This window comes from Vulpes lagopus, chromosome 1 (genome assembly GCF_018345385.1).
Source record: "Vulpes lagopus strain Blue_001 chromosome 1, ASM1834538v1, whole genome shotgun sequence".
NCBI lineage: Eukaryota > Metazoa > Chordata > Mammalia > Carnivora > Canidae > Vulpes > Vulpes lagopus.
The window spans coordinates 145,621,736-145,634,530 of NC_054824.1; the positions used below are offsets into that span (position 1 = coordinate 145,621,736).

At 47.4% G+C, this 12,795-nt stretch overlaps 1 protein-coding gene across 1 annotated transcript; it reads right to left on the minus strand.

Annotated features, from left to right (window-relative positions):
- Nucleotides 1-1,451: 1,451 nt before the first annotated feature.
- Nucleotides 1,452-11,810, minus strand: CD5L (CD5 molecule like). The gene is made up of 6 exons (XM_041751246.1): nt 11,658-11,810; nt 9,254-9,280; nt 5,846-6,166; nt 4,479-4,796; nt 3,432-3,752; nt 1,452-2,373 (listed from the first exon to the last, which is right to left on the minus strand). The coding sequence occupies exons 1-6, from the start codon at nt 11,683-11,685 to the stop codon at nt 2,366-2,368; spliced, it is 1,023 nt and encodes a 340-aa protein (XP_041607180.1). The 5' UTR covers nt 11,686-11,810; the 3' UTR covers nt 1,452-2,365.
- Nucleotides 11,811-12,795: the final 985 nt, after the last annotated feature.

The window sequence follows — 12,795 nt, forward strand, 5'->3', positions numbered from 1 at the left end:
AGCAAATCTGTAACTGCTGCCTCAGGGTGACTTCAGGGGCTAGCACCCTTCTACTGGGGACTATGCCCCAGCCACCGCAGGTGTTAGGTGTGTGATCAAGACCCAGACAAGGAGAGGGATAACCAGGGTCCCAAGCGTGGCCCTTGGGGAACAAGGTGTATGCCAGCTTGCAAGCCCTGAGCTTGCAAGCTCACCTACCCAGGGGACAATATCACAGTGACAACAAAGGGGCAGGAGAGTGGCCTGCCCACCAGAGCAAGCTGGAGGGTTGCTCACAGTGTCTTCTACTAAGATGGATCTAGGAGCCCTGTATATGGTGAGGACCAGGACCCCGTCAGGCAGCAAGTCCAGGTGGGTACTGCTTATGGCAAATCTGCAGCTGCTGCCTTGGGGTGATTTCCTGGGTGAGGGCCCTCTGTGCAGTGGAGACTGTGCAGGTGGCTACTGCCAGTCCCCAGCCCCACAGTCATAGAGGGTCCTGTCCGCCCCAGGCCAGCTGAAGGGGCGCACGCTGCATGTGTGGCCCAGGAGTGCAGAGTTCCTGAGTATATGGACCCTGGCATGGGTCAGGAGGAGTCAGGTCTCAGAGACCTCTTGGAGGAGAAAGTGTAAACCAACTCACAATCCCTGACCTCCCAGGCAGTATTTCCCCTGAATGCAGAGCTCGAGGTAAGCGGACTTTGTCAAGGAGGGGCTGGGGTTCTGGATGGTGTGTCTTCTGATAAGAGGTACCTGGGAGAAGCTAGCGGCGTGTCCAGCAAGACACAGTGGTGTCTGAGCGCTGGCAGCCAGTGTCCCATGCTCATCCGTTCAGGCCCTCATGCACTCTTTCATCCATGCCCACTGTGGACATCACCTCCTCAGTGACCCTGATTATCTAGGCTACTGTCAGCTCTTCCTTCTGGAAAGGATCCACCGTGTCTCTTCCAGGAGCTGTTACTTTTATCCTGATTAGTTCTCAGGGGACTTACTGGAATGGAAACAAACAAAATCTTTATGTAGAAATTAAGGGGAGTTGGGAGTTCTTTTGTGAAATTCCAAGCCTACTTGCTCTACTGAGAATAAAACAGCTTTTCAATGGCCCAGTGGAGTCAGCTCAGGGAGCCTCTGGATTCCAGCTACGGTGGGGTAAAGGGAACAGGACACTAGTCTGTAGGGAAAATCAGGAAGACCTCATCAGATAGAGAGAGCTGATCAGACAAAAGCAAAATCTCTTTGGGTAAGCAGGGTAGATCCCCAAATGTCTGTCGAGGCCTTCTCTTCTCTACTACGAAACCAGGGTGCTCTATGTTCCCCTGCCAGGGAAGAGAGGAGGATAGGGCTCTGTATCACACCTGGTCCTACTGCTGGCAGGCTCTGTCCTACCCAGTGCTGCCCCCAAGGCCATGGCTGAGAAGCTGACACACCTGCTTCCCAGTGGCAGGAAGAGCACACAGCACGGAAGGCAGCTGTAGAGACTGTGAGGTCTGCTTTATTAGGCAGCGGAAAAGCAGGCATAAGCAGGTGCTCAGCTTAGCCTCAGAGTTGAAGGCTCCTTATCATCACTGTGCCTTGCCCCAGATGTGCAGGCGCCAGCGTCTGAGTAGATACAGTGAAAGTGGTATCATCTGATTGGCATAAGGCATCAGTCCCGCCTCCCCAACCTCCTTCTGCCTCAGCCTCCCCTCCTTCCAGAGGCGGCCGCATCACCAACACGTGTTTCTCTGGATGATTTAGAATGCATTTGTGAAATTCTTCTTGATAAACGGCATCCACGTTGGCTAGCCATTACGGAGGGTCAGCAAAGGTGTTGAATCACAGGCATTCAGGGGATGAGCCATTGTTTCCAAGTACCGTGAAAACAGCTAGAATTACAAGATGCTGCTCTGCTCCTGAAAGAATGTGCTGCCACCAAGGAGTAGAAGGACAGTGACGTGCTATCAACGTGATCACCCCAAGTGTGAGAAAGAGAGCTGAAAGACTCCCCCAAGTTCCACATAATGATCTGGTTCCTTTCATGTTCTTTACAGACATAGATGGTGCCCAGTGATGGCCCACACTGGTCAAAGCACCAGTCCGGGGATCCCAGACTGGGCAAAAGAGGCAGCACAGGCCCAAGCTGCTGTGGGGGCCTTCAGGGAGGAGAGGGGGACTATGAGCTCATCTTCCCCAGCAGAGGGCATTCCACAGCTCACATCTCCAGGCAATGACAGGAGGGCTTGGCTCTAGGGCAAGGCAGGGCACAGAGTTCAGATTCCTGCTGGGGGCAGAGCGGGAGGTGGGTACAGCCTGCAGCCCAGGGCTCAGACCCAGCCAATCAGGGCCTATGAGAAGTAGGGGACACTTGGAGCCTGTGGGGGTCAGGTCAGGCATCAGGTAGGCCAGGCTACTGCTCTGTAAAGAGAAGAATAAAGTACAGTAAGGATGGAGATGCGTCAGAGAGATTTATTTCACTCAAACTCAAAGAGGCTAAGAAAGAAGATCAGGCCCCAGAAGCAGAAAGAGAAAAGTGGGCTCACATCCCACTAAGATGTGAGCCAGGTTGGAATCAGGTGCTGTATCCCAGGGATTTACTCAGCCAGCTGCCACACACAGTGTTCACGATATTAACACATCTCACCCTCACACAATCACAAAACTCTTCAAGGTAAGTGGGACAAGTGTCTTTCTATTTTATAGATGAAAACAGAGGTCCTGAGTAGTCAAGTAACTAAGATTGCAGAGCTTCAAATGGCAGCCGCAAGGCTCAAACCATAGTCTTCCAAGACTAAATCCCTCCTTTTCTTGGCATTAGCTGCTGTCAAGCTCTTGGTCAACCGTCAGCCCTCACCTGGCTCCACAGCAGGGTATTTAAACCAAGCAGCTCTGCGTTCCCACCATGCTTACCAAGCTGGGCTTCAGCCCCCAGGGGCTGCACTTGCATTTCCTGGCTCAAGTTGAGGCAGAGTTTCCTCCTTCCTTCCCTCAAGACGCCTATGTACCCCCACTGTCTGGAAAGACTGTCTCTTGGGCATTCCCAAAGAGACCCCTGCCCCACCTCCATTCAGACAGGTTCACCTACCATCCATGGAGTGACATGATGTAGAATTTAGGTGTGAGGGTTGGGATTATCTGGGAGAACAAGCCCTGAGTTCAGAGTCAGGACTGGTCCCTGTAGTTCTGCTCTATCACTTCAAAGCAATTTTTTATGAATTTGGAAAGTTGTTTATTTTCTCTGATTCTTACTTTGTTCGTGTTTAATATAAGGATGTTGATCCATTAATTTTTAAAATCTCTCTTACTCTCACATCAGTAAGTCTACATGATGGGGTTTATTATTGATATCACCATTATTTCTATTTATTGCTCAAATGCTTCACTTGTATCCCGTGAAGTAAGTGTGAAGAAGGTGACCACTGTGGCAGAAGCCCCCATCCCTCCCCTCCCCCAATGAGCTCCAACCCAGGACTTACCTGCACAGACCACAGCCACGTCCTCTGTGTGCTTGCAGTTGTGATGGCCCCAAAACCTGTGCCGGCACTGCTCCAGGGACCGTTCGTTCCCTGAGCAGGCGACGTCATCCAGCCAGATGCGGCCGACCCCAGGGCCAAATCTTCTCCGGAATTTGACAGATGGAGAGAGGGACGCCCCGCAGCCCAGCTGCCTGCAAACCACCTGGTCCGCCATTTCTCCCCAGTCATCATCACAGACAGTGCCCCACTCGCCCTTGTGCAGCACTTCTAGCCTCCCGGCACAGGGGCTGTCTCCTCCTACCAGCTTCAAGTCAAAGGGATCTGCGGGTGCAGGAGGGAGGGAGGGTGGAGGGAGGCAAAGGGGTTGACGGATCAACTCTGCATTCAAATCCCATCAGCACAAGAGATCCTTCCCTGAGTTTCTGTGCCTACATCTTCTTTCCACCTGTGTGGCTCAATTCCCTTTCCTTAACTGGGATCTTCCAGTTCTCTGTCTAATATTACAAAATGACTTTCTAATAGTTTTTTAAAATGGAAGAGCTCAACAATACATGGAGTGGCATGCTCTGTTCCTATTATGTAGACTTCATTATAGTAATAGCTCACAGTAATCTGGCACTTAACTATTGCTGAAAGCACTTTCCTGTAGAAAGGGAAGCATTATTGTTAGCACTTTAAAAACACAAGAGGGGCACCTGAGTGGCTCAGTTGGTTAAGCACCCAGTTCTTGATTTTGTCTGGGTTCATGATCTCAGTGTCGTGAGATCAAGCCCGGCATCGGGCTCCATGCTCCATGCAGAGTCTGCTTGGGATTCTCTCCCCCCTTCCCTCCCCTTGCATGTGTTCTCTCTCACTCTCTCTCTCAAAAAATTAATAACAATCTTAAATAAATACATAAAAACATAAGAATTGATCAGCAGCACAACTAAGTGGCTCTGTCACTGTCATTTGATGCATAACTAGCTCTCCATAGACATTGGTTGAATGGAATCTCTTTAATCAAATTCATGAATGAATCTAGTCATTCTCTGGACTCATGGAGTTTACCTTCACATTCCACCCACATGTCCTCATCGTGGGTGCAGTTGTTCTTTTCCCAAACTTCAGAAGGGCAATCCTGGAGGCTGATTTCTTGTCCTGAGCATGACACCTTTCTCGGCCAGATCGGCCCTTGACCCTGGGTGGCTTTGTTGCAGCATTTCCGGGTCAGTATGGCCCGCCCACAGCCCACCTGCTGGCAAACCACCTTGGCAGCTGCAAAGCTCCAGCTTCCTTTGCACACGGTGCCCCATTGCCCTTGCTGCTTCACCTCCACTCGGCCCTGGCAGCGCTTGTGGCCATCAACCAGTCGCACATTCTCTGGAACTATGGGAAAGGAAAGAGGAGGTGTCTGTTCAAGCAAGAACATGATCTTCCCAGAATAGAGCCCCATGGGCACCCTCCCTCTGTTCTTGGTGTTTAGTACAACGTGTCTAGAGTGCTTAGCATTGTCCAATAGATGTTTGTTGAAAGAGTTGGATGAGTGAATCAATGGAGTGAATGTCATTTTTCAGTTCCAAGTGTATTAATTGTTTCTGTAACATTTTTAGTTTTTCAAATTATTTTCAAATTCATATTTTTGTTTGTTCCTCACAAGAGGACAGTAGAGGGATCATGTACATATTTTAAAAATATAATGCAATAGTAACATACACAATGTGTCCAAGCCCAAAAACTTTCTGATTCATTTTCAGCATTATCACTCAAGTATCATGGATGAATGTTCCCAACCTTCAATCTCTCTAAGCAGTAGGAATGAGATCTCAGCATCAGACATAAAGATTTAATGGCTGTTTCCCTGTCTGCAGGAAAAAAAAGAAAAGACATGGACCAGCGCCTCCACCAAATCACAGTCTAATGGGAAGTTCACACAGAAAGGGGATTATTAATGCACAGAAAACAAAGTGTTGTGTTGGTTTCCTAAGAGTATCTCTTGTCCACTCTTTAGTTGGTGGAACCCTTGAGATCTGGAAAAGCATGCATTGTACTTGGTTTTCTTAGGGCTGAAATCCAAGAAACATAAGACATACCTTGCCAGCTCTTTCCTTCCCCATAGCTCCCACAAACTCCACACGCAGGTTATACTCTTCAACCAACACTTAGTGGTGGATGGATCTAGGTGTGCTTGTATGTGTGTGAAGGAGAGAAGCAAGCTCTCATTTAGGTTAAAATTAAGGTGAATGTATCAACTCAACCAAAGAGCAGGAATAATACTAACTAAGGATAATGTTTGTCTGCATGCCCCACAATTAAGAAAAATAAGATGCAAAGGGCAAAGAGCTAGTTAGCCACTTGTGAAGTCCACAGTGGGGGGTAAGACAGGTTAGCATGCCCCACGGGGTGGGTGGCACAGAGTGTGGGGCTGCAGTACTCACATCCACATATGACTCCTGCATCCTCTTCATGGGTGCAGTCAAAAGCATCTTCTTCTTCACACTGAGACAGGTTCTCTTCCGTGCCATGGCACTTGACTTGTTGGATGAAGATTTTCTGCTGCTGTTGTGTCGGTGGTCCAAACAAAGTACCACTGAGTGCCCTTTTGGCCACTCCACAGTCCAGCTCCCGGCACACTACAGCCACGTCTTTTATGTCCCAGCCATCATCACATATGGTACCCCACTCACCATACCGTTGTACCTCCACCCGCCCTTCGCAGCGGTGGTCACCTCCCACCAGCCGTACTCTGGACGAAGACTCTGAAAAGATATGGGAGCTTAGCTGGGCATTTGGAAGAGCCCAGAGAGAACTCAGGCATCTGGGAACTCTTCCACCACTCATAGAGGGTGTGGGATATTGGGAGCTGAGAAAGGAGAGCTCAAAAGGGAAGTGAAGGGAGAGGAGCTTTAGGACCCCATCCCTGAGTTCTCGTTCTGCTCCACTCTTAACTTACCCTGCCAAGAAACTCTACTTTGAGACACCTACGTATATATACTCACACTGTTGAGCAGTGGAAGCCCCCAGTCAGAACACAAGTGATGTTCTCTGTTGGGTTTTCTCTTCTTCTTGACTCTGTCTTTCCCTGTGGCAGCCAGACTGAGGCAGAGTGTCTAGGAATAATTCTGGCTGAACAACCTGACTCTCTTTCTCTCCTAATATCCATGATCCCCCCACTACCCATCCTTGTTGCTTCTTCTTTTTTTTTTTTATCCTTGTTGTTTTTTACCACATCTTCCTGCATCCAAGAACCCAGCTCAGAGGAATGCAGAGAACAGTGGGTAAAGGATGGGTCAGAGCTTTGATGCATCAAATTCATATCTTGAGGGTATCAGGGCTTGGGGTAGGAGACAGTCTCCCCATAGCCTCCAGATAAGTTCTGAGGAATCCAGGACATGTTTCTGTTTCCTGACTATAACTCTGAGGGCAGAAAAGGATAATGGAAATCCTCTTCCTCTTCCACCAAGACGAAGACATAGAGTATAGATGGCTGTGGGAGAGCAGAGAAGAGCCTATCAGGCAGCACAGTTTTGTTGAGCACATACTCCATTCCAGGTATTGGTTTATAAACTTAGAGAACAGCAATGAACAAGATAGTCAGCACTGTTGCCCTCTAGGAGATAATATTTAAAAGGTCTCAGGCAACCCTACAAAGTCTCTGGCAACCCCTGAGTGACAGCATGATACAGAAGAGCTGAATAGGCCATGCCTCCATGGCCTTTTTTTTTCCACATAAATATATTTATTCTTCTAAAAGATCACACAAAAGTCAAGAAGAGAAAGGATGTCGAATAGGCTACATCAGAATCTGGGCTGAAAGGACAAAGAGCTGCATAAAGAAGCTGGTAGCTGAGCAAACTGCAGAGACGGACCAGTGGCCTGGGTGAGCTACATTCACAGGCACCAACCAGGGTGCAGCAGGGACAGCACAGCATGGCTATTGGCCCCAGTCGTTCCTCCTTTTCGGGAAGGGAGAAGTAGAAGCTCACTCTTTAGACGTGTTCTTGATGGTCTTGTTCTCCTTCATGGCCTTTTCCCAACTGGTCCCACTGAACTCCTCAATGACCACACTCCACACAATGCCCTCATCTAGGCAGTGTGGGGTGATTCTGAAGCCTCCAGGATTTGAGTGGGGAGTGTAAAAATTTGAACACCACATCTCTTACAGAAGGTGTGCTGGGCTTTGTGCATGTTGAACATGTATGTGGTTATGCTCTCAGCTCCCTTCAAGAGCCTGAAGTGAAAAGCCAGGATAATGCACTAGACAGACAGGTCTGGGGTACATGGAGGGGTCACATGTGACTGCTGGTCTGTGACCTTCCCTAACAGTGTCACCTATAACTACGTGGGACACGTGGGTGACTCAGGCACCTGCACTAATGTAATGACTTTGAAGGGCCAGATCTTCCACTGCCTACCTTGTCTCAGCTCTGCACAAACTCCCTAAAACCTGGAATCAACACCAGAAGAAGTTGCTGAGTGAGAAAACACTGACTTGGGTGATGTTAAAGTACATTGGAAGTTGACATTTGGTTTGTTCATTTGTTTTTGTGTCTTCTTTTCTTCCATGTGTTTTTTGAGGGAAGCAAAATGAGGAATGGAGACTAGAAATAGATTTTAAAATTTAACTACAAAAAACTAAGAAGAGTTTTCATTTTTGCTAAGTTTACAGACTGTAAATAACTCAAGAGGAGTCACCCAGGAATAGCATTTGGGTCATTGCAAGATTAGCATTTAGGCAGGCATGGTTGTGTACTCCAGGATACACCAGCTATCACAATCATGCGCATGTTATCTGATTTTGAATTGTAAAATTTGGGCTTTAAATGAGTTTTCTTTTCCATGGAAAGGACAATTAGGACACCTCCTAGGAAAGAAGAAATATGTAAGAAAGAAACAGCCTAAGTATCAAAGAAATCCAGCTGAGAAGAGATTTGAAAGCCAGAAAGAAGGGCAGAAAGGCCAGTTGAGGCAGCTGCCTCCTGGGCAGTGTCCTCAAGCCTACTTTATTGGCTCACCACTCAAGAGCAGGGGTGGAGGAGCAATGACCTAGGCCATGAGAAAGCTGGAGAGCAGTGGTCCCTGTACAAGCAGTGAGGACAGCCCTGACACCCCAGGGAAAAGACCATGCAATCTAATGGTTAGACTAAGAACCCAAAGCAGCACTCCTGAAAGAGTTGAATTGCATCCCACTGGTAAGGGGTCCCCCATGTCCACACCAGTTTGTGGCTGCTCTTCTTCTCTGGTAAAGCCTCTACCATCAAGAGAAAGAGGACCAATGGGATAATGTATAAGAAACTGATAGTCCACAATCAGCACCCCCTTGAGTCTGGAGATCATAGCCTTCTTCTTGATAGGCCTATCTGTGCAGCTTGTACATGGTCCAAGGACCCCTCACACCGGTGGTCAGTGGAGACTGAAATCCAGCCTGCCCACTGCTGATCACCCCACATGCTGTACACAACTAGATGTGTTTCTAGTTCAAAAGTGCCATTCAGGTAGAACCCGTCAGGGCAAAAGGAAGTTCCTCTCCCAGATATGCCTACAAGGAAGGGAGGTACATTCTGAGCTCCAAACAAAGCCGTTTGTTACTTGGAGATGGCCAAGAGTTTTAGGCCACAGAGACCAAGTGGAAAGGAATCCTCCTGCAGGAAACATCACCAAAATCCCTTCTAGACTCTGGAGGTGGAAACCCACCCACATAAACAGAGTGGGTGGATTGAAAAACTGGAGAAGAAATCTACTAAGATTTTATTGAACTAGAGCCTCTCTCCATGTCCTCAGGAAGCTTCAAGTTTTCCATCCCCAGAGCTTGGAGTCCTCCTTCTCAGGACCCCACAAAGTCTTACCTAAGAGGCCAGGTCCAGTGCAAATGGCTGAGGAGGGAAGAAGAAAGCAAGTGAGATCATATGATCAATCCCAAGGCTTTGTTCAAACAACACAGCTCTCTAGAAAGTCTTTGCTAGACTTTGTGGGGAAGCTAGAGTGCTGGGTACAGAGCCTCCAAAGTCAGTCCTAGGGATACCTACTCCTGCAATGACCAGCCCTGAAGGACACATGGACACTGTCTGGAACCACAAAGACCAATTTTACTACAGCCCAACGTGTTCCTTGTACACGAGATGTTGCCCTGCCCCAGGCATGGATAGCTTCACTCTCTGTTCTAGCCAATTAAATTGATCAGTTACTGCCTGAAGTGGAGGGGTGGTGTGCAGCCTCTGGGCTCCACAGGAAGGCGTGTGGGGGGCCACCAGAAGGGCTCTGATGTGGAGGACAGCAATGCCGTGGGGGCAGCATGGAGCTGGGGAAACGGCAGGATTTGTCTGTACCATTGGCACTGCATTCAGAATACAGCCAGCACACTTTTTCTGCAAAGGGCCAGACCTTAAATAACTTGGGCTTTGTAACTACATGGTCTCTTTTACTACCACCAACTCTGTCACTGTAGCACGAGAGCAGCCATGTGTATATATGGGTATGAATGAACATGGCCATGCTACAATAAACGTTTGTTTATGGACACTGAAATTTAGATTTCCCTGTCACAAAATACTATTCTTCTTTTGATTTTTTCCCCATTATTTAGAGAGATAAAAACCATTCTTAGCTTGTATGTTGTAATTTGCTGACCCCTAATCAACAGGTCAGAAAGCAGCTCTACATTTGGTTCCAAACCCCCAGATTTAAGCACCAACACATCATAGGGCATCATAGTTTCTCCTATAAGACCTCTGAGTGATTGGGCTCCTCTCTTCATTAGGCTCCCTTCTAATGCCACCGAGAGTCCTGAGCCCTGTGTCCATCACTGCTCCCCAAGGCCCTAGGTATTCTGAACTGCAGACAGAATAGACATGGCCCTCCCCATATCTTATGGAATATTTCTGAAGGAGATCTTTTGTCTGGAGCCTTTCAGGCAAATCCAAGAATTTCAGTGGATTGTTCTGGAATATTTTCTTCTCTTTGTTTCCAAATAATTTCTAAACAACCCTATGTCCATAATCTTCAGAATGTGGCCACTCTTAGATTCAGTGAGACCTTGTCTATAACTGTCTAAATCTCAAGTTTATATTACACATAACACCCCATGCGTTTAGTAAAGACCACAAAGCCTATGCTCATGCAAAGGAAACTGAGGGTGTCAAGCCTGATATGCAGGTATGAAAATGATAGAGCCCAAGAGTGACTTGAAAACTCTCGAGCAGGGTGGATGACTATGGGTAGCTAGACCAGAGAGGTTTCATGAAGGAGGTGAGGCTGAAGGAAAGCTGGGGAGAGGTGATAGGATGCTCCTGATGGGGCAGGACTAGCTTTCAGGTGATACAGGGGATGTATCAGTGTTTAGGAACATAGTCAGCACCCTGCAGAGAGCACATAAATGCCCAACCAATGTGGGCTTTGGTGATGCATCGAATCATCAAGACAATATCAGTGAGGACGACAGAACATGAGAGACTCCTAACTCTGGGAAACGAACAAGGGGTAGTGGAAGGGGAGGTAGGCAGAGGGATGGGGTGACTGGGTGATGGGCACTGAGCAGAGCACTGGATGGGATGAGCACTGGGTGTTATACTATGTGTTGGCAAATCGAACTCCAATAAAAAAATATATTAAAAATTTTTTTAATTAAAAAAAAACAGACAATAAAATCGAAGGGACCTAGTAGGCATTGTTAGGTGCCCCAAGCTCACATTATCTCATGAAAAGTCTCCTAACAAGTCTCTGAAGAACATAATATTATCTTCATTTCACAGATGAAAATAGGATTCCAGAGAGGGAGGGTAATTTAATCATTCAGACAGCTAAGAAATCAAAGAAGAAGGATTGAAACTCAGATCCCTTTGACTCTAAAATCCCCATTTACTGTAAATTAATCTGGGTGTATCCTAAGGAAATGTTATACAAAACACTTTTGAGAGGAAACTGGACAGTGTGATCTGTGAAAGGGATTTGTCTTGCAGTTCATTTGTCTTTTTATAAAGAACGCACTTAGGGAAATTTATTTAAAAGGGAAATAGGGAAAAACTATAATAAATTTGTCAGTTCAATAAAAGAAAATAGAAAATAACCCTGGTGATCAAAGTAAATTATAAATTAGGCATAGATTAAGTTTAGAAATTGCCAGTTATAGAGAAGGCAGGAGAGCAGGAGAAGCTGTGCCTTGAAAACCCCACCAGCTTGACAGGGAGAGCGCTCTTCTGATGAAAGTTGTGGGCAGACTCTGAAGCCTCAGCCAGCAGGAGCAGAGATACTCACCGAGGATCAAGGAGAAGAGCAGAGCCATGAGCCAGGATGCTGGAGATGCTGACCTAAAATCTGAGGCTGGGAGGAAGCCACAGAGCAGCAATAGTCAGCTTTGGCCACAAGTGTGCCAGCAGGACAGAGAGAAGCAGGTCCTATCTGCAGCAGAAGCATTATCAGAAGCATTATCAGATGACCAGAAGCCGATGGGTGGAGCTGGATTTGCTGAGCTCAGCATATCCCCAGAGGAAGGGAGGTGACCAGAACTGGGCAGAAAGATGCAGAAAATAAAAAGAAACTACAAAAAGCCCCAAGCTGGCCTGGCCTGGTTCTGTGGTATCCCAGTTCCATCCACCTCTGCTCCAGTCCCTTCACTGCATAAACGGGGCAAACAGCTCTCACAAGGGAAGGTCAGTACCCAGAATGGGGCCATATTATCTTCAAAGATGAGACCACACTTGACCTCCACATGTGGTTCATGAGGAGCAATAGACCAACTTTGATTCCTTCACCTCAGATGGAAGTTCCTGGAGAATGGAGATGTAGAGATTGTAGAATAAATCTACAGTTGCCCTTGGAGGCACCATAATCCAAAGTCAAGTTGTCAATTTTTGCATCTCAGGCTGGCTTTTCCTTCAACCCAGCTTTTCCAGAGCGAAGCAGAGGGCTTAGGCCATGGATCTATTCTTCCCCTGTCTTTGTCCTGGTTTATGCCCATCTTTGGAAGCTGAGTGGAAAGAGGTTCCTGTGGTAATGAAACCAAGTCATTCTTAGGACCAGGATCTGATGGATGCAGTTGAACAGTAAGACCCCCAGTTTTCTCCCGCAGCCTTGTTACTAAGCACCACTGTGCATCAAGAACTATTCAACAGTATGGAAGCACTCAACTCTATAGGCTAACATTGCTCCCACCACTCCCCAAAGGGTAGTTTTCCCTCCACAGTGACACATCTTCACGTCTCTGTAATACTCAGATCATTCTTCACAAAGCTTGGTTCATTACTGATCTCCCTTTTTAATCCTGTATTTCTTTACCTATTTATTATTGTTTTCAGTAGAGTTCTGAGCAGCCTGAGTCCTGGGGGAATGTGATGGGTACAGGGAACATGCTGATGGATGGAGGGGTTTGGCACTCCCAGGGACATGGTCCTGT

Bases quoted from the DNA above. Each gene is read 5' to 3' on its own strand.
- CD5L (XM_041751246.1), bottom strand. From the start codon at position 11,685: ATGGCTCTGCTCTTCTCCTTGATCCTCG. The intron at 9,281-11,657 runs GTGAGTATCTCT...TTCCCTCCTCAG, and splicing joins GCTCTTCTCCTTGATCCTCG to CCATTTGCACTGGACCTGGC. The intron at 4,797-5,845 runs GTGAGTACTGCA...CCTTTCCCATAG, and splicing joins TGCAGGAGTCATATGTGGAT to TTCCAGAGAATGTGCGACTG.